The sequence below is a fragment of the Myotis nattereri genome (genome assembly GCF_964212035.1).
Source record: "Myotis nattereri genome assembly, chromosome: 17".
In the NCBI taxonomy this organism is placed as follows: domain Eukaryota; kingdom Metazoa; phylum Chordata; class Mammalia; order Chiroptera; family Vespertilionidae; genus Myotis; species Myotis nattereri.
In genome coordinates, this window is record NC_138092.1 from 39,956,358 (window position 1) to 39,979,131 (window position 22,774).

General features: G+C 41.4%; 1 protein-coding gene across 7 annotated transcripts in view; it reads right to left on the reverse strand.

Annotated features, from left to right (window-relative positions):
• STAU2 (staufen double-stranded RNA binding protein 2) overlaps window positions 1-22,774 on the reverse strand; it is a 226,977-nt gene that overhangs the window by 166,867 nt on the left and 37,336 nt on the right. For 5 of the 7 annotated variants that reach the window (XM_081111012.1, XM_081111010.1, XM_081111011.1 and 2 more), the window contains one exon: window positions 20,963-21,098. The exons of the other annotated variants lie outside the window; for them this stretch is intronic. In XM_081111012.1, coding sequence (XP_080967138.1) covers window positions 20,963-21,098 — 136 coding nt within the window. The remainder of the gene's footprint in view (window positions 1-20,962; window positions 21,099-22,774) is intronic. 7 annotated transcript variants of the gene reach the window in all.

Consider the following 22,774-nt stretch of genomic DNA (forward strand, 5'->3'; position numbering starts at 1 on the left):
ATCATCCTCTGACTCAAATGGGAAAAAGGACTTGCTCAACTACCTGGATACTTGCCCACTATAAAAAGGATAAAAAGACCTTTTTGCTAAAACAGAAGATTACCACCCTGGCCAGGGTGGCTCAGCTGGTTGGGCGTCGTCCTGTGCAGCAAGAGGCCACAGGTTCAATTCCCAATCTGGGCACATGCCTAGGCTGTGGGCTCAGTCCCCGGTAAGGGGCACGCAGGAGGCAGCCAATCAGTGTTATACTCTCACATCCATGTTTCTCTCCCTCTCCCTTCCTCTCTCTGAAGTCAATAAAAATACATATTTTTTAAGAAAGCCAAAAAATAAAACACAAGAGTACCTGAAACTTTTAGAAAACTCTCCTGCTTTGAACAATAGCTACTTAGAGGTAATGCTGAGCAACTTAAATTAATGTTTGATTTTTCCAGCATAAATCCTGTGGGGAATGCCACAGGGGATGCCACGGTCCATGCTGCCCTCTTCCTGTGTTGCTGCAGGTGGCCCGGGTATGCTTTCATCAGGAAGTCAGTGTGTGTAACTCCAGGGCACGCACTACACCGAGCATCACCAAGTCCTCTTAACCTCGGCCACGTCCCCTGAGGCAAAGACAGGACACTGACACATGGACAAGTTGGGTGACACATAGAGTTTGAAGGTTAATAGGTCTGATTACGCTGCTTCACCCCTACTCACCACAAGGATAAGAGACTGCATTTTTGTCACACTGCAAACTCTTTTTTTATGAGCAAAATAGCTTTTGAAGATATTCTTTTTTTTTAATTTCAGAGAGGAAGGGAGAGATAGAAACTTCAATAATGAAAGAGAATCATTGATGGGCTGCCTCCTGCATGCCCCCTACTGGGGACTGAGCCTGCAACCCAGGCATGTGCTCTTGATTGGAATGGAACCCATCAGTCCACAGGCCGATGCTCTATCTATTGAGCCAAAGCAATTAGGGCTTAAAGAGATTCTTAAATAAGTCTGTCATGATAGCCTAATATTCCCAAAGAGCAGATGTTTCTGAGTTGGCATAGTGTGGCAGGAAAAACATGAGCTTTGAAGACACAGAATCCTGGGTTGGAGGAGCAGCTGAGTCCTTCGAGGGCCATGTCAGCCTGCACAAATTACACGCTGGGCCAGCTCCGAGCAGGAAACCACAGTGGTTTGCCCTCTTTCTTTCTTGCCAACTAACCCATCCTCCTTCTGAGACATTCCACAATGTTTCTATGATGCTTCTAGCACCTCTCGTACTTTATTATTCACCATAAATAACTAAGGGGCTGGGCCACCAGCTCCTCAAATCTAGGACCCCGCCACCACTGCACAGTGCTAGGTCTGTGGGTAGGTCCAGCGCAGGGCTGCAGGCTTGCTGGCTGCTCTCCGGCCTCTATTTCACACAAGAAACTTGGCATTGGGTTCACCAGTCACTCCGGAATGCCAATGCACTTCAAACTTGCAGGCAGCACTCAGAATATATACCTGTTAAGTCCAGATATTGTGAAAACCAACTAAATAAATCATCAGAAGAATTTAATGTAACATAATAAATAATGTTTGAGCCCTGGCCGAGTGGCTCGATTGAAGTGTCTTTCCCTACACCAGTAGGTTTGATCCCTATTCAGAGCACGTACGGGTGCAACCCATCGGTCCTGGTCTCTCTCTTTTCCTCTCTCTAAAATCAATAAACATATTCTTGGGGGAGGATAAAAGTTTAAAAATGATAAAATAAAATTTATTAAATGCTACTTTTACTATCATTTTGCTTTGTCTTAGGACTTAGAGGGCATTTATTTCCATGTCTGGGGTTATGTTCCGTCTATACAGACGGCTCTGTGACCGGTTAGTCAACCACAGTGTAGGAGTCTGGTAACTCATTTATCTTTGAAGAAATGCATCTTGACCAGAGAATGTGAGAATGTCAACAAATAACAAGGAAATTAGGAAAGCAAGTGGGTCAAGGTTCTATGACTGAAGCCAAGAAAAGGCCTGGGAATTTAGTGAATGATAAGCTCCCAGGAAATTTGAACCGAGCCTTGATGAGGGTAATACCTTAGATAATTAAACATATAGTCCAAATGTTACTGCCTGAGAGAGAAGAGCTAAAGAGTCAAAGTTGCTCGTCTTCATCTCAATGAAAGAGAGAAGGGCTGAGCAAGAGAGAGAGAAAAGGCAGGCAAGCAACACGTGTAAGAAATACTTGATGATATTATGTGTGCTATTCAGATTGTTTTATTATATTACACTAATGGCCTGGTGCACAAATTCGTGCACACTGAAAGGAAATTAATCAGAAGAAATATTTTACTATCGCTATTCGCCCTTTCTCTATAATAGAAGCGTCAACCAAATTCACGATCGACAATGACAGATGGAAACACACATGTGTTATTGGTGCCAGCGAGTACTTTATATGTATTGCGCATGCACAAGTCAACTTAACCTTTTATATATATAGAATAAACTTGCTTAATTAGAACTGCTTTCTGATTTAGCTAAACTTTTTCCAGCCCAATGAAGCACCCCAACTTCTCTTTCAGGTAATTGTCAGCAACACAGCAGTAAATATCAACACAAAGCAGATTATTATTATAGATCACACAGGGAGAACAAAGGGTAAAATAAATAACTGCAGCAGTGTTTGACTATATTCTGCACAGTGAGAAAACCTTAAGTCATTTTCAAAGTCCACCATTTCTTACTTATTTTCAGTCGGGTCAAGTTTCTAAGCTTTCTAAATCTCCGTTTTCCTGTAAATGGAAAGAAAATAGGATTCCACCGAGTCTCCTATCTACCTACAGCAAGACTTCTGTGAGGATCAAATGAGGCATGGGAAAATGCTTCACAGACTTTTGGTTAAACTGTAAAATGTTTCCACCTGGCTATAAAGCAAGTTGTGTTCCCAGGCTGAAGAAACTCCTAGGGCAGTGATGGCAAACCTATGACACGCGTGTCAGAGGTGACACGCGAACTCATTTTTTTGGCTGATTTTTCTTTGTTAAATGGCATTTAAATATATAAAATAAATATCAAAAATATAAATCTTTGTTTTACTATGGTTGGAAAGATAAAAAAATTTCTATATGTGACACGGCACCAGAGTTAAGTTAGGGTTTTTCAAAATGCTGACATGTCAAGCTCAAAAGGTTCGTCATCACAGTCCTAGGGGCTAGTCCAGGGGTGGGCAAACTTTTTGACTCGAGGGCCACAATGGGTTCTTAAACTGGACTGGAGGGCCGGAACAAAAGCATGGATGGAGTGTTTGTGTGAACTAATATAAATTCAAAGTAAACATCATTACATAAAAGGGTACGGCCTTTTTTTTTTAGTTTTATTCATTTCAAACGGGCTGGATCCGGCCCGCGGGCCATAGTTTTTCCATGGCTGGGCTAGTCACTAGGGAGAGGAAGCCGGGCGTTGCTACGTGACATCATTACCAGGTGCCCACAGCCACCGTTTCCAGGCTGGGCTATGGGCCGCATTTTGCACCATGGGGTCTCGGCGCATAGGCTGCAATTTTGTTGGCTGTCACTCCAGGGTGGTTGTGGGGCCTGTGTCCCATTTAGGGGAAGCCAAGTGTTGCTTTGTGGGCACCAGGTTCATGGAGCCGTTTCTCTGTAAATGGCCATTGTGCGTCACACCAGCTCCTGCGTCTGCCCCCTGGTGGTCAGTGTGCATCATAGCGAATAGGCAGAAAGTTGGACACTTAGCATATTAGCCTTTTATATATATAGAAGATTAGAAATACAGACTATTGAAATGAAACATAACTTATTTGGATTTAGGAAAGATTGGAACACAAGACAGTTTTACTTTTGTTTCTCAAGGAGCTGTGTAGATAATTACTAAGCTGAGACCCATGTGGGACTAAAGTAAGAATATATTTTGAGAAAATTTTAATTATTCTTTTTGTGATTTTCCTGAAAAATTCACTTAAGAGAACAAAAGAAAGGCTTGCAAGGAAGGCTATACAATCTTATTTGCAGAGGATAACAATTACATCGAAGGATGACAATGACCTTCGATGTAATGGGAGATTGGGGGGGGGGGGGAGATCTGCAAACAAGGCCAGCACAGCAGACTGATCAAGACTTGGGGGCCTGACCACAGGATCACTCGGGAGGCTCAATCCCCCCAGATACGCCTGAGGAATTCCGCCCTGAAACTCAACACTTGGAAGCAGATGAACTATGACGAAGTCAACTAGATGAAGAGCTAAATCTATAATCTTAGTTGTCACTTGACTCTTGTTCTATCAAAATGTGATTCTAACAAAATCAAAATAAGTCTTCTTTGACTTCTCAAATTTGAGGACAGGACTCCCCTGCCAATGCCTGTGGACCTTGTATTAGACGGTACGATTTCTTGGACAGAGTAACAAGTCAAAGATTGCCATGCCTTTCTGGGGGTGGGGTTCTAGGAAGGCTGCTCGGGACGGATGTCTGCTCAGACACGGGAAAGGGAGTCTTATTCACCACTGTCCTAGCATCCTGCATCGGCGTGATTACCCAGCACTCAAAAGGAGTCCAGGAAACACTGGTTAACTGAGGGGGTGATCAGTTTACCATACGCCAGCATTGTACACACAGCCACTGGCTCATCCACACAACAGCCCCATGAGGGAAATGCCATTGTTATTTCCACGTAAAGCTGAGGGGACTGGCCTGAAGAGCAGAGGGGTGAAGTGACTGGCCTAAGGAGAGCCAGGTGTAAACAAAGGGTACACTGGCTCCTCCACCCCCCTGAACTGGGACACGGCGCCACTGCAGTCCCCTCACCGTGGGAGCGAGGGATGGGAAGAGAGGACACTGGACTAGCAAGGGCCAGGCTCCAAGCCCCGAGGCAGCAAAGCAGATCAGGCCCATGCAGGGTGAGTACGGGATGAAGGAATGCACGTGGGACCGGGCTGCGCCCGTGCTAGGCTGGGATGCACTCAGGTGTGCGGGCGGGCTCCCCAGGTACGTCTTCACGTCTGCCCTGATCAATGACCTTAGGCAGCTGCATATTTGCCGATGAGGTCAGGCTAGCTGTGATTTTCATCCTTAGCTATATGTAAAATCAATACAAATCAGTAAGAAATAGAAATTTAATCAATAGCAAAACAAGCAGAGGAAATACATAAAGTCCCAATTCACAGGAAATATAAATGACTTACACTATGAGAAAGAGCCCAACTACATTCATAAAGAAATGCACATTAAAATGCTAAAGATGTATCATTTTCCACCTAATCATATCAGAAAAGGAAACAAAATTTTTAACACAGGCTTGTTTCTATTCTGGATGATTGTAGTAACCTCCCAGACTAAGTTGGGCACAGTGATCCTGGCAAAAGATAAGTCCACGCGCATCACTATTTTGCTAAAAACCCCTACGTTTTGTTCCCCGAGTAAAAACCAAAGTCCTTAGAATGGCCTACAAGGCCCTTCACACATGTGGCTCCAAATCTTCTCTGACCTGGACCCACACCTGCTCCACTCCCACCACACTGGCCTCCTGCTCAAACGCACCACACAGGTTCCCACCTTAGGGCCTTTTCCGTGACAGATCTCCGGCTTCTCCCCCAGACGCCCTCAAACCTCGCCCCTTCTCCCTCAAGTCCCCGCTCAAATCTCGCCTTCTCAAAAGACCTACCTACTTAAATTGACATCGTCATCGCTTTATTCTGCTACATTTTCCATCTGTCCATAGCATGTTCACGTCTGATGTACTATAAAACATACTATCTTTATTTTTATTGTCTGTCTCCACCAACGAGAATGTAAGCTTCACCATGGCAGAAATTCATTTTAATTTTAGTTTTATTTCACTGAATATTTGTCTATTCTTGTACCCATGTATCCTATGAGGTCTCACAGGTGGCTAAAATGTAAGAACCAAGATTTATCCTGCAACATGATTTCAGCAAAACACTCAAAATGGGGTGTCCATGAATACAGAACTGGTTGAATAAATTACAGAACAATCACACAGTGGATACTGGGCAGTGTAGTCCCCGGTCGGAGCTCATGCAGGAGGCAACCAATCGATGTATTTCTCTCACATCAATATTTCTGTCTTTCCCTATCTTCCACTCTCTCTAAAAATCAATGGAAAAATATCCTCGGGTGAGGATTTTTTTTTAAAGTCATCTACAACAGCATTTATATATTTGGAAACAAAAATAAAATCACTCCCTTAAGAGCCAAGAAGAGAGCTACCAAACAGAATACATAATAAAAACTTAAAATTGTATAAAATTAAACTGGCATTCAAGTCAAAGAGGTGAAATATTCTAAGAATATCTATTCCAGCCCTAGCGGGTTTGGCTCAGTGAATACAGCGTCGGCCTGCGGACTGAAGGGTCCCGGATTCGATTCCGGTCAAGGGCATATACCTTGGTTGCGGGCACATCCCCAGTGCGGGGTGTGCAGGAGGCAGCTGATGGATGCTTCTCTCTCATCGATGTTTCTAACTCTCTATCCCTCTCCTCTCCCTTCCTCTCTGTAAAAAATCAATAAAATATATTTAACAAAAAAAAAAGAATATCTATTCCAATTGCATTAGGCGGGAAAAATCAATTACTAATTCACTGGGCCGACTAAATCCAATCTACTGCTTATATGATCATTTGAAATAGTGATTTTTTTAAAAAGACTTAGTCTAAGCCAGTGGTCGCCAACCTTTCGGACCTCACGGACCACCGGTTGGCAACTGCTGGTCTAAGCTGTGGGGGAGTAGTGGGGCTGCATGGGGAGAGTGGGGCTGCACAGGGAGAGTGAGCAAAAAGGAAAAACCTCATGGACATAGACAAGTGTGGTGATTGCCGGGGGGGAGAGTGGTGGGAAGAGGTGGAGCAGGGTGTAAGTGGGGTAAATGGTGATGGACGGAGACTTCACTTGGGTGGGGAACACAAATACAGTGTACAGATGATGTGTTGTGGAATTGTGCACCTAAAATCTGTATAATTTTGTTAGCCAGTGTCACCCCAATAAATTCAGTAAAAAGGGGGGGGAATAAAAATATAAAAATAAAAAGACTTAGTCTCAAAGTCAATTTCAAATATAACAGAGTTTCCCCCATAAATCAAGCATATTGGGAAAATACAAAATTATTCCAAATTCTTGTATTCTACAAAGAAATATGTTCCAAATCCAAGGGCTTCCTATCACAATATACAGCATTAGACACTGTTCCCTGATCAACAGGCAAAAAGACAATCAACTGAAGTTAAAATAAAACATACCTTCTACCAGAAAAAAGGAAATCGAATCAGCAAGGACAAATAAATGGAAGTTATTAGAAGACCCTTATTTAAAGATTGGTTACACGTACAACATAGTTCCTTATATTTCATATACTTTGCCTTATAAAATAACGTAAATTCTATGGCTCATTAATCTAGAGCAGGGGTCAGCACACTTTTTCTGAAAAGAGCCAGACAATAAATGTTTCAGGCTTAGCAGGTTGCACTCACACCTGTTCAACACACCCCAGCCACAGACGACAATACATGAATGAGTGTGCCTGTGCGCCAATAAACTTGATTACGGACACTGAAATCTGAATTTCATGTAATTTTCACACATTACACATTAGTATTCTTCTGTTGATTTTTTACCTGATAATTTTCACAAGTACAACCTGAGACTGTGGGCCACACAAAAACAGGCAGCAGCTAAATTTGGCCCATCGGCCACAGTTTGCCAAGCCTGATCTAGAAATACACAAAAAGTAGTTACTAGCAATACTTTCCAAACATTCTTTTTCATAATAGAATATAAAGTGTTGCACCTTCACTATAACATTATTTTTCCAATAGATTAAGTTCTTTTTAAAAAAAATATATTTTATTGTTTTTTCACAGAGAGGAAGGGAGAGGGATAGAGAGTTAGAAACATCGATGAGATGAGAAACACTGATCAGCTGCCTCCTGCACACTCCCTACTGGGGATGTGCCTGCAACCAAGGTACATGCCGTTGACTGGATTCGAACCTGGGACCCTTGAGTCTGCAGGCCGACGCTCTATCCACTGAGTCAAACCGGTTAGGGCCAAATAGATTAAGTTCTAAAGCAGCATTATCTACCAAAATAATGGCTGAACCAAAACTAAGAAAGCCAAAATGAAGAATTCTTAATATTTCAAAGCCACACAAAAAGGGGTAATAAAACAGGAAAATGTTATTTCGTTACTTGTTCCTAGGTCCATAAATTTCACAAGGATTTAAATTTGTTCAACATAATACTTTCCTATTGAACTAAAATGTATTTATTAGCCCTAACCGGTTTGGCTCAGTGGACAGAGTGTCAGCCTGTGGACTGAAAGGTCCCAGGTTCGATTCCAGTCAAGGGCATGTACCTTGGTTGTGGGCACATCCCCAGTAGGAGGTGTGCAGGAGGCAGCTGAACGATGTTTCTCTCTCATCGATGTTTCTAACTCTCTATCCCTCTCCTTCCTCTCTGTAAAAAAAAAATAAAAATAAAAATAAAAAAATAAAGTATATTTAAAAAAATAAAATAAAATGGATTTATTAGCATACTTATGCCAAATTTAGAATTTCATTCACACCACATGTAAAACAGTGTTAAAATGTGGCCATAAGAATCGTGGCATTTTCATAGTGAAAGCTGTTCTCTGTGGTAATACTGAAAAGTCTTCGGAAAATCACAGCACACTGTCGTGGGGACTGCACTGTAGCTGCAGCTTACCTTTAGCTAGTTACTGAGCAAATCACATAAGCCAGCATGTCCCAGAACTTGCATCTACACGTGATTCGTTAACACACCAGGACCCATGGCCAAAGGAGTCCGGGAAATGCTATCTGTTGTCTACATTTCTCAATGTATAATGTGCATCAGCGTATCATCAGTTCTGAGAAGTCCTGCAGTAAAGAAATCCTTTGGTTTCATCTAGTATCTCCAACCTTACTCCAGTACTTTTTTCTACAGCACTTATTAAACATCCCTCTAAAGTGAAAATTCCTTAAAACACTCTTTGGGAAACTTTCTCATCAGTAAGGGTTAGATAAATACACCTTCAGGTTCCCAATTTTAAAACTGCGAGACTATTTCCAAATAGTAACTTTGTGAAAGCTGTTCAAGCATTAAATTCAGGTTGGCCTCAGCCGGCGTGGCTCAGAGCTTGAGCATCCATCCACCTATGAACCAGAAGGTCGCTGGTTCCATTCCTGGTCAGGGCACATGCCCGGGTTGTGGGCTCGATCCCCAGTAGGGGGCGTGCAGGAGGCAGCCAGTCAATGATTCTCATCATTGATGTGATTTTTTTTCTCTCTCTCTCTCTCTCCCTTCCTTTCTGAAATCAGTAAAAATACTTTTTTTTAATTCAGGTTTGCAAACTTGAACCCACAGACCGAACACACTCGCCTGTGCTTCCACACGCTCACCTCCCCTCTCAGAGCACTTAGCTATGGGCTGAAATCATCTCTCTAACCTTCTAGAGACCAATGGTTCTCAACCTTCCTAATGCCGCGACCCTTTAATACAGTTCCTCATGTTGTGGTGACCCCCCCAACCCTAAAATTATTTTTGTTGCTACTTCATAACTGTAATTTTGTTACTGTTATGAATCGTGATGCATATCTGAGATGCAGGATGTATTTTCATTGTTACAAATTGAACATAATTAAGGATAGTGATTCATCACAAAAACAATATGTAATTGTATGTGTTTTCCGATGGTCTTAGGTGACCCCTGTGAAAGGGTCAGGTTGAGAACCGCTATTCTAGACTCAACTCGTTCAGCAGGAGATAGAATAATGCTCTATCTTCCGTTTTTCTTCAACACCTAGCAGAGAGCCTGGATCATTAGATGGTTGGGTTTTTTGGTTTTGTTTTTATTCTAGTCACCTCCTACTTGACTACCCATAACCACGTTTACCCTCTCCTACTGCCTGTCTATGCAAAGGTGGTCACCTGTCCTGCTCCTGAGATGAAAACACCCACAGACTGAAGGAAGCTCGTGTACTTCACCCCGGAGCACCGTCGGGCCTAATGCAAAGCCTCGTTACTCTTGCTTTGCTCCCAATTCTAACTACAGTATCTGCTTTCAACACAAGAGCAGTTTAACAGCCTTAAATTAAGGCGGTAGGGCAGGCGCTGCTAACACAGGGGTACACGGACGTGCAACAAGAGAGAAGCTGACAACCTCACAGCCAAGGAGGTGGAGAAAGAACAGCGGGCAGACCTGGGGACTCCAGCAGACGCCCAGGGGGATCTGGACAAGCCCTGTTCGCATCTCCTAAGGCTTAGAATGATGGCTGTCATTTATAAGGCTGACCCTGAGTCAACATGATAGAGCAGTGGTTCTCAACCTTGGCTGCACATTAGAATCACCTGGGAATCTTTTTAAACTCCTGATTTCTGGGCCTCATCCTCCGGAAATTCTGTTTCTTTGTGACTAATGTTGTGGCCCCACCCCGTAACAAAGAAACAGAATTTCCAGAGGGTGAGGCCCAGAAATCAGGATTTTAAGAAGATTCCCAGGTGATTCTAATGTGCAGCCACGGTTGAGAACCACTGTGATAGAGTCTTTAGATTCGTAATGGTGGCATTTTTAATATGGAAAATGTGTGCCCTGACTTTTAGAAAAATTTATATCCACAATTACTAGAATAAGGAAAGTTTTAGTTTGCAAAAAGGGGTAAGTCCTTAGCAATTTGAAAAACTTGGCTGCCCAGACACTTGCTTCCCTAAGGACTGTGGTTAACTGCAATTCTTACCTTCTACTTTAACACTTCCAAAAGATCTATCTGTGACTACTTAAACCAGCGTATCATAAAATGATCCCTGATGTTAACCGAGGGTAATGTGTGCCCAACACAGGACATTCGATTCCCCTGGGGAACCTTGTAAAACGCTGGTGTGCAATTCTCCAGCCAGCAGTTCTGACTGAATGAGTCTGGAGAGAGCCTGGCATCGGACCTGTTTGTGCTGCAGGAGAGCCTGATGCTCTGCCAGAGCTGGAACCACTGAGACAAACAGCTTTCTGCAGGGCATCTTTAAGAATCGTTAAGGGATCTTTAAGACGGACACAGGATGCAGCATTTCCCAAGTTTGTCTTCAAATCCCTTTTTCCACAGAGCACCTGAGACTCCTGAGTTCCTCATTCTTCAGCTGAAAATCAAGGTAAGTATTAAGTTTAAATAGTAAGAATCAAACTGCGCCACTTTCCAAAATGTATAAAAATTCTACCGTGCTTAGGGACAGGGAGGTGAGGAGGGGAAAGGGAGGCCTACTTGAATGCGATCATGTTTTTTATTACATTACAAAAATGCCAAATGAAAGCTTGACTTTTAACTAAAAAATTTCATAGTTCCTTGAAATGATGCTTATGTTACATTAAGCCTGTGACTTAAAAGCCTTCACGTGTTGTGAAAGCTAATTGCAAAGGTAAATTCGTGCTGCCCTCTAATGTTGGAAGATAAATATTTCACCTGCGCTACACCAGAAATACTGATGATGAATAAGTTTATTATTTTACGAATGGGAGAAATTATATTAGGTAACATAGAAGGGAAATACGATTTCATTTTTTGGGTGTGCCTGAGTTCAAAAGATTAATTAAGGCTGCCATATTCATGTTCAACACTTTTTTTAATTAGCAAGCCATTTTCCTCAAACAACCCGTAGCTGCCTCTGGGTGTGAAAATCAAGAGAATACACCCCACCCTGCGCATGCCACAGCTGCCATCTCCATTCAGCGTCTCTCCACGCGTCCATGGCAATGCTCTTCAAACTTAACGCTCAGGCCCTGGGAAATAATTTTGAAAACTATGTATACTCTTGCACAATTATTACAGCTAAAATTTTCCATTAGAAAAAGTAAAATAAAACAAAATTTTTCATTAGAAGCTTAAATACTTCCAAAGAACGTTGTTTTTGGTTTGCTGTAAGTATTGACATTTGAAAATAAAAGTGTGTCACTCCTTCAATGTATCCAAAGAAATCTACATATCATAACAAGTTGTTGACATCCTCATCTATTTCAACAATACCTAAACTCTGTTAAATATATCAGAAATTTTACATCACTGTTTTTTCTCTTGAATTTGCATCTTATACCACTCTCCATAGAACTGTATCCTAATGTTACACTTTATAACTGAAAGTCTTTTATTGCTCACTCTTCCATAATCCTGTGTATCAAGAATATGGACATTAATTAAAATTTCAGAAGTTTTATATCTCTTGTGACCATAAGCATGTCTGTTTTTTAAAATGTTGTGGAATAGCCTGGCCAGCATGGCTCAGTGGCTGAGCATCGACCTATGAACCAGGAGTTCAAGGTTCGATTCCCGGTCAGGGCACATGCCCCAGTTGCGGGCTTGACCCCCAGTGGGGAGCATGCAGGAGGCAGCCGATCAATAATTCTCTCTCATCACTGATGTTTCTATCCCTCTCTACCTCTCCCTTCCTATCTGAAATCAACAAAAATGTATTTTTAAAAATGTTGTAGAATAATCCATTATTGCAATTATTATCAGCAAATAATTAATGGAACAACATAAGTCACAAATTTTGATGATTTTCAAACAGAAAGTAAAATCTTAGTGGGCATGCTTCCTAGTGAGATAGTTAGGGCTTTTTAAAAAGTATGTATTGTTGTTTCAACAAAGAATATTTCTTACTGCTAAAATGAGATAGGTTCTCAATGTAATTTTTAATTTGGAGTTTCCTAAGTAGGAATAATCACTGAAAACCATCATTCACATTAATACATAAATCACCACTGAGTTTTATTAAAAGTAAAAGGATTTTTCTGTGTCACCACTTCCACTGTCATCTACTGTCATAAGTTATTTTCATGCTGTGGCCACTGACAACTTGATCAGGTCCTCTTGCGATTTGTTGAAAGCAAAGAACTAGAAACCACCTGACTTGCAATGGGATGTGTTACACATTTACTACAATTATTCAGTTTCTCACTTTCTAGGAAGTTGTCCGAAAAGGCATTCCTAAGACTTAGCAAATGACATTAATTACATCAGTTATCCTTACACTTCTTTAATTTCATATCCTCAGAAAGGGTAGAAAAAATAAAAACATTTTGACTCTCCAAATGAAAGGAGAGAAAAAAATTCAGAATTTTTCAAATTTCTCAGAGCTAATACTACCAACCTGTATAAAATTTCCGTAACACAATTCTGAAAGCAGAAAGCCCACTCATCCAAATATTAGCAGTGCATCTGGCTGATTGCTGCCTATTATGTTGAACCATATGAAGCTGACCTATTTATAGGTTAAAAAACAGTCAAATATCGCCAATTTCATACGGTTTAAACTCTCATTTATCATTTAACCACCAGCCTTAGAATATGAACCAAAGGGAATGTACCCAGACTGTATGTTGTTGCATCAGTATACAAGCACCATCTGGTGGCAGAAAGCAAAACTGCAGGTAATACCTGTTTATACCACCACTGCTCCAAATATATTCAGTTTCTCAGTTGTTTTACTTTCTTTCCAATATGCTTTTTAAAGGGGCATTACACTAGTGAAGAACACTTAGATTGACAGTTTGAACAAGCTTAAAATAAACAGCACATCTACCAATAATTAGCAGCTAATCCTTGACCTATGTTCCATAAACCTTAAAATATAATAAGCTATTTTCATAAACTAAAATCTTAGTTACTTCTGGTTTTACTGATATTTAACATAATGACATACAATCAGGTCAGACTCTTAAAAAAACTTGTCTCACCCTCTCAAATTTCCACTCTGTACAGCTCTTTGCAAAAACTTAATTTCCCAGGGCAATGGGGGGAGTGGGGGAGGGGAGCTGTGAAGCCTCAAGTAGGTATCTGGCTCTGCCATACGAACAAGTAACTTTAGGACAAAATAGTCCAAACTCTTTTCCTTGTTTCAATTGCTATGACTCATACCACACATGCGAAGAGAAAGCAACTTTACTGACCTAGGTACAAGTGATTGGCCCAGGAATTGGATACACTACTAGACAAAGGCAACCAAATATTAGCTTGACACGAAATATACCAACCATGTGAGAGGCCAGGGGTGCTTGGCATGGATGCAAGCCATGCCATTGCTCCAAAATGAAGATGACAAACCAACAGAGCCAACCCTTTTGGGGAGGACATGTAAATCCTAGGTGAACAAACAACACATGGGCCACTCAACTTAGGCTGCATCCGAAACAAGGCCATTTTCTGCAAGATGCGTTACACATGCTATTCCGGAAGGCCGGCCCCTGAGCCTCCTGTTTCCACGTGCTCCTCCAACCCCTCACGGAGGCTTTACAGAGTGATAAGAGGACTCCTCCTAAGTGTCTCATAGGTAATATAAGCTCAACACAGTCAAAACCAAATTCCTCATTTTCCCAAAGACCTGCTCCAACTCCTCCCACTGTCCAGACATGGGAAGGTTACCCTTAATGCCCCCCGTCCAGTCGCTCTCCAAGTGCCACGAAGTCTATCTTCTAAATACCTAGACACAATCTCCTCTCCATCTTCACTGTCCCCGGCTCTCATCATGTTAAGCCTGAATTACAACATCCTTGTAATTCATCTGTCTCCCTTGAATTTTAAGCCTATCCAAACTATTTTCCATATACTATCAAAGCAATATTCCTTTAAAAACTATCCAGCTAGCCCTAGCTGGTTTGGCTCGGTGGATAGAGCATCGGCCTGCGGACTGAAGGGTCCCAGGTTCGATTCCGGTCAAGGGTATATGCCTGGGTTTCGAGCTCGATCCCCCGTAGGGGGCTTGCAGCAGGCAGCCAATCAATAATTCTCTCTCATTGATGTTTCTCTCTCTCTCTCCCTCTCCCTTCCTCTCTAAAATCAATAAAAACAGCCCTAACTGGTTTGGCTCAGTGGATAGAGTATTGGCCTGAAGGGTCCCAGGTTCGATTCCAGTCAAGGGCATGTACCTTGGTTGCGGGCACATCCCCAGTAGCAGGTGTGCAGGAGGCAGCTGATCGATGTTTCTCTCTCATTGATGTTTCTAACTCTCTATCCCTCTCCCTTCCTCTCTGTAAAAAATCAATAACATATATTTAAAAAATAAAATAAAATAATAAAATCAATAAAAATATATTTAAAAATAATAAAAATAAAATTAAAATAACCAGCTATTTTATCCCTCATCTTACAATCCTTCAGTGGCTCTCAATCACCTTCAGGATAAACCCTCTCCCTCTTGGCGTGCCACCTGTGGGCACCCAGGTCAGCGCCCTACCTGAACCCTTCAGCATTGTCATCCCCGACACACCCCTTTGCTTGCAAGTCCAGGAATGAACTAAACTTCTCAGGATTCCTTGCTGTTGTTCTCAAAGTCTAGGCTGCTTTTCCTAACCTCCTTCACCTGGCTGTCACCTGGTTGACCCTGAACCTTCAGTGTAAGTGTCCATTCCTTGTCAGAGGCCTGATTCCCCAGTCTGAGGGAGGCTGTTCTCAGTGTTTCCATCGCCATACGGACACCTCTATCATGGTTGTTGTTTCTTTTCATTGTCTTCCTCCTCTAGACTCGGAATCGCTAGCCTGTGTCTCTCATCTAAGTATCTACTGTGACACAACATGTGGCAAAGAGCCGGCAGGCATTCAAACAATGTTTGCTGAGCGAACCAGGCCTCAGAAAGCCCTTTCCGTTGGGAGGATCTCCATGTGGAAATGAGGCAAGTAAGGGAGGCCCAGTGCCTTCCCCAAATCACACAGCTACAAGCAGCAGGACCGGGATTTGAACCGGATGTCCTGGCCATCATGGAAATGATTTTCTCTCAGAATCTGGCCTTTGGGGAACCATCCCATAAAATCATTGTGTTATTCGGACGGGACTAAGTCCTGTTTATCCAGGCTGAGCACAAACCTAAACTTGGCCAATTAAAGTCCCCGACCCCAAATCCAGTCTGAATGACAAATTCTGGGATGGACAGTCTACACAAAGGGGTGTGTGTGTGTGTGTGTGTGTGTGTGTGTGTGTGTCTGTTTTCTAAGAACAATCCAAAACCAAAACCTTTTTCTCCTCCAGATGACTTTGAAAATAAAGTCAAGCAGAAGAAAAATGAGATGAGCAACACTAAAGCCCTGCATCCAACCATGCCTACAGGTCTCCCCGCCAGGCCTTCAGTCACACCGGGCAAAACCCCCATTTCCACATGGGCCAGCCTGATTGGGGCAGCCTGCGTCAGCACACCGGACCCTCTGGCTTCAGCCAACCAACAATGCTCTTCTTTTCATCTGTGAATATACAAAATGGACAAGTTGTTGGAGGCCTGATCTTAACCATCCTGTTCCTTGAGATAACGTGTATACTTTTTTGTAACAAAGCTGGGAGAACAAAAGCATAAAATGCTCTCCAATCTTTACATCTTGTACTTGGTCATATAAATTTGTGGATGCTTTCAACTTTATATGTTAGCCAACAGGGCTCCAAATGAGAAAGGAAAAGAAAAAAAGATGTAACTGGATGTATTCATTTTCAAACGTCTTGGGGGTAGCAAAGGGAGCCCGGGACATCAGAGTCCAGGTGAGAATAATCACCTCTTTTTTCCTCCAGCGTCAGAAATGGGTAGGGGAGGAAAAGGCCGGTCTATGAGGTCCTCCTCGGGCCTCTGAATGAGTGCAGGTGGAGGAAGCTCATCAGGAAAGAACAGACTAAAAAAACAACAGAACAGCCTGGGCAATATCCAGTTATTGCTTAAGATTATTTTAAGTAGAAAACGAAAGGACCTTTTCAGAAATCCCTGGAAATGCTTCCTGTTTCTTAAACTCCTTCACCTTTCATTCCCTGCCTTATTGGAAGCTGCTGACTCACCTGGAATCTAACAAGAGTCCCTGTGACACACGCGGGTGGTGTCCTCTGCAAATGAAGCTCCTTTGCGGTATCATAATTCTAACCGAGCAGCAGCGAGGTCTGGCCTTAGGGAGCCGAGAGCTTTTGTAAAACATGGCCTGGCGGCTTCCCTCCTTTCTTTTTGCCCTTTTAGTGACTCAGACCCTCCAAAAACCTGAAGGGAAAGCCCGCTTTATCCACTACATGGAAATGGCCAAAAGAACAACCCTTTGGAGAAGTCAAATCAAATCCTTGCAACTTCATGACAACCACAGAATCAGATCCTGAAACTAGGAATTGCCAACAAAGGAAAAATGTCAGCGTTCTTAGGAGAAGATCTGAAGCAGAAAAGATAAGATCCAAATCCCTGGCCCCAGTCACATGCTCATTTCCCGCCCCTCTGGCCCAATGGAGGCACCAGCACTCAGGACACTGCTGCCGGGCACTCCGCGACCACAGGGCCTTTGCACTTGACAGCAGGGCCTTTGCACTTGGCGTTTCTCTGCCTGGAACGCCCTTCCTCCCTCCACTGCCATCCCCACTGCTCATTCCCTCTCTTCCTTCAGCTCTTTATTAACACTGTCACCGTCTCAGTGAGTAACCACCTCTTACTGACGACTGTCTCCCCCTAGGACATGAGCTCCTAAGGACAGAGATTAATGTCAGATGTCTCACTGCTTTCCCATCAGATTTCTTTCATTCGAAAGTAATAATTTATAATGTTATACGTCAATGATAGTACAACACGAAAATAAAAAAATAGGCAATAAATTCACTAATCGAAATTCTAGCAAAAGCCCAATACAGGATTACAGACATCAACATCAATAAACATTTAAGTATAATGTCCTCATGAGTCTATTCACTATAGCACATTAAAAGTTAACTATCTTGCCGAGACCGGTTTGGCTCAGTGGATAGAGCGTCGGCCTGCGGACTGAAAGGTCCCAGGTTCGATTCCGGTCAAGGGCATGTACCTGGGTTGCGGGCACATCCCCAGTGGGAGATGTGCAGGAGGCAGCTGATCGATGTTTCTCTCTCATCGATGTTTCTAACTCTCTATCTCTCTCCCTTCCTCTCTGTGAAAAATCAATAAAATAGGCAGCTGATCGATGTTTCTCTCTCATCGATGTTTCTAACTCTCTATCTCTCTCCCTTCCTCTCTGTGAAAAATCAATAAAAAATAAAATAAAATATATTTTTTTTAAAAAAAAAAAAAGTTAACTATCTTGCAACATAAAATAGACGAGGTTCCTAACTCAGGTGGGCAAACAGGTCTATGGTGCTCAAGTAGGCAAGCAGTTTCATTTGTATCCGGTAACCTCAGACTGACAAGAGAGGGAACGGGTATGTTACACAGAAGAAGAGAAAGTGAGGCGACTATACGACAAATGTGATATCCCTCTTGCCTCCCACGCGGCGTAGACGCCACAGGATGCTCCACGGTCGGAGAGGACACAGAGGGATGGAGCAGCACCCCAGGGAGCCGCGGGGAGCCAAGGTGTGGGCCACGGGGGCCGGGAAAGAAGGCAGATGCTCGGGAGGAGTACTTAGGAGGAGGCAACGGCCCACCATCACCGTGTGCAGGTTTCGGCAGGGCAGGCAAGATAGGTGCCAGCTACCCATGGACAAGGAACATCACCACAGAGACCGGAGGAGCCAGAGCACAATGCAGGCCGCCAGACAGACACGACGGCCCCCTTCCCGCCAGGACAGGACAGTCAATTCCCCAAACACCCCTGGAGGAAGGGGGAGGGGCAGAAGTCTATGAGATTGTCTCAAAGGGTTTTCTCAGAGAACCTGAGCAATAGTTAAATGAGTTACTTACAATATAAGTAGGACTAAATAGTAATTTTTCCATTACCAAGCAAGACACCAAAAAATATCGGATTACATAGAGACCAAATATCTTCTCCTCACATCTGAGTCTGTGACATCAGTAAATATACAAAATGATTTGAAAAGCATCAGCAGCCCATCCAGAGATGCAACGATAATTATGTGACATGCTAGAGATATTAGCTAACACTACAATGGCAATTATAGCGCAATATAAATGTGTCAGATCAATGTCCAACACCCTAAGCTTACACAATGTTACACAACAATTATACCTCAATAAAAAAATTTCAGAGCATCAGCAAATATCTGATCACATGTGAGAATTCCTTAGACATAAAAGTAGTGAAAGATATAACAAAAAAAATAATTAACAGATTAGACCATGCAACATTTAAAACTGTAGTATATTACACAAAACAAACACAAAACTAGCCAATTTTTTTAAGCAGGAAAATTAAACAAAGAATTAATGTAATACCCCCAACACGTAAACATTTGAAGATTGGTCAAGCACTGCAATACAAGTTAGCAAACTCAAAAAGACAAGTCAAAAAAAAAAAAAAAGCAACTAATAAATATTTGAAAAACTGTTCAGTCTCACAAGTAATCAATAAAACCAAAATCTAAAAACATTCCACTTTTTAACTGTCAAAACAAGACAATGCGTTCAAACCCAATTTGTGTTGTCAGAATGCAATGGAATATACTGTAAGAAATTAGTAAAAACTTTAATGTAATTGGGCAAAACGATATTCTTTTAATCCAATACCCCCTTGCAGTAATGTATCTTAAAGAAATAATCAGTGATATAAACAAAAATCTGTATATAAAGACAGTTTACTGCATTATTTATAACTACCATAAAAAGGGAAACCTAAATGATCAAAAGAGGTATGTTTTGTTTGTATACTTATAAAATATTCATTGTTTATACCTATGTATATACTTATAAAGTATACCTTGGCCATATAAAGCATTAATGCCCATGAAAAAGATTTTTTGAAGATTAAAGATATGAAAAATGATCACTATATTAAGTGAAAAGAAGGCCATGTTACATATATGAGATGAACAAATTATGATATAGTCATACAAAGAAACATTATTCATCAATAAAAAGGAACATTATTCATCAATAAAAAGGAACATTATTCATCAATAAAAAGGAACATTATTCATCAATAAAAAAAGAGCAAAACCCAACATGGATGAATCTGTAAAAAAGAAAAGTAAACAAAGAAACCAAGAAAAACATCACATAAAGTGAAAAAAGTCTGATACAGAAGAGTAAATACCGTATGAGTCTAGTTATATGAAGTTCAGTGATGGGCAAAACCAGCCTCTGGTGACAGAAGCGTGGTTACCTCAGGGAGGAAACTTCCAGGGGGGATGGTGACAAATGAGGATTCACCCAGGTAAAAAGTCATGAAATAAACTACAATTACATATTACATAAATACAATAATCAAATAAAGTCATCAAGATGTACATTTAGGTTTTTACATTTTATCATTCACATAAACCTCCATGAAGTACTACAGAAATTGTATATTATGGGTAACTCCAATTTGGTTAAATATATTTATATGTAAAGTATAAAGTACACCAAAATATTAAAGGTGGTTAAATCTGGGATTGCAAATTATTTATAATTTCTTTTTAACTTTCTGCATTTTTCACATCCTCTATAATGAGTTAAATTACTTTTACAAATGATCAGAAAAAAAATTATAAACATTTTAAAAATCCTGCCATGCTTATAAAATTGTTACTTATAACTATCACAAAATTATGTAATGTACAGAAAGACTTAGTAAATCCTCCCAACAAATGTTTTATAAATTATTAAAACTCTTTCAGGAGAGAATTTAAGTAGGCTCTTACTCCTTTTCACAGTACTAAATTTCATTGCTGTGTCCTATAATTTCATAGCTTTTATCCACCATGAAAAACTGTCTTTAAAAAAATCAGAAGCACTCATGCTTGCAATATATTCGGACAAAATAAGGAAAACACTAATTAAGCTAACCACCTGCTTGGTGAGGAAATGAGCAAGTGAACTGGGCGGTGAGCACAAGACTGTGGAATGACTTTAAAACACGGTCCCGCCCAAAGCAAACATAGGGGTCTCGTGACTCAATAAACACCAGTTCCTGAAAACCAGTTATTTTTTAAGTGAAATATTCCTGTGAGTCTGATTTATCTAAGTCCCATGAAATATGCCTGACGTCAATACTCTTTACAATGAAAACACTCCTTGAGCTTCAGAAACATTTACCACATGCATAAACTAATAAATAAGAACAAAACCAGAAAGAGACACACCTCTGATTGTACATGCCCCGGAAGTTGTAATTAGCTCTGTAATTTGGGAAGGGCTTTGGATCCAGTGGCCTGTAGATGGCAGGCTCTCCCCGCTTCATGGCAAGCCCGTTCAGCTCCACCGTGGGAGTGATACTACCTGTGAAGACACACGTCAAAGGCACACGAGTGAGATATCTCCCTAATGAATCGTGCCAGCCCTCTCCATATTCCACGTAAACACCCTGAAGTAGGCCTGCTTTTCTAAGGGAGTGCATAACCAGACTACATAAACTGGAAAATCGTTCCAAAGGAAATCTGGAATCTGGGGTTTTGCAACCTTTTCTGTACAGTAATGAATGACCTAAAACTCAACTTTATAGTGATACTATTTCAAAACAAGGCAAACACAAGTTTTACAGATTGCTCAATTCAGATATTAAGAAAGTTTCGAATTTCATCATTACTTATCCCAGAAAACTTACAATTATCTAGTCATTAAACACCATCATCTGTGAATATTTTTACTTATATTTGGCAATCAAGCAACTAAAATTAGCAAGGAACACAGTCATCAGTAATTCTTGGATTTGTCTAATGAAAATAAATTTTGAATTTTTTCTATAACCAACAACAGGACAAAGGAATACAAGTACGTAATGCTTTCTGTAGATAATCTTCATAGATACACACGGAAGCATGCATGGATGAAGTGATATATCTGAGATTAGTTTCACAATAACTCAGAGGAGAGAGATAAGAAACAAAATTGGCCCTGGCTGGTGGTCTCAGTGGTTAGAGCGTCGGCCTGTGCACTGAAGGGTCTTCGGTTCAATTTCCTGTCAATGGCATATACCTTGGTTTCAGGTTCAATCCCCGATGCCCCTTCTGGTCAGGGTATATGCAGGAGGCAACCAACTGATGTGTGTGTGTCTCTCTCTCATTGATGTCTCTCTCTCTCTCTCTTTCTCTCTCTCTCTCTCTCTCTTCCTCCTTCCCTCCCTTCCACTCTCTCTAAAATGCATTTGAAAAAATATCCTTGGGTGAGGATTTAAAATATGAAACAAGCTGGGGATGGGTACAGAGATATTCACTATCTTTTTCTCTCTATTCTAGTACAAGTTCGAATAATTACATAATGACTAATACACAATGTAAAATTATTATGTCGTTATTTTAAGTACCAAAAGAAGTTATTTAATAAAATATATGTACATATGTTCCATGTAACAAATCACAAAAATAAATCTAAAGCTTTCCTAGAAAGTAAAATTTATTTGCAATGTAAATTCTGTGCACAGTACGTTTAAGACTCCATTCATCACATACAAAATTGAGTCCAGCTCCTGCCACGGTGAACCCGGGGCCGGCACAGAGCACCAGCAAAGGGGTGGGGCTGACCCAAATGCACTCCTGGCAGCCAGGCCACAAGCAACCCACCAAGACTCAAGAACCTGCTCACTGGGTCTCATCGCTAAAGAATTCGTGTGAAACCACGGAAGAGTTTAAAGGAACAAGAATAAACCAAGGTTAAGAAGAGGGGAAAATATAGGGGGTGAAGGACAAAGGAAGAGGTGGGAAAGAATAAGCAAAAAAAGCAAAGTTAATAGATTGAATTAGTCCAAATCCCTAATTTAATCCATATGCACGGGGCAGAGGAAGAGACAGTCAAGCATGAAGGAATTTCCTTTTGTCTTTCATTCATTCAGCATTTTACAAACCTTAAGCATACAGCTCCATGAATTACTACACATGTAAACACTCATGTGATCGCCACTCAGATCAAGATACGAACATTTCCATCACCCGGAAAGTTCCTCATGCCATTTTCCAGTC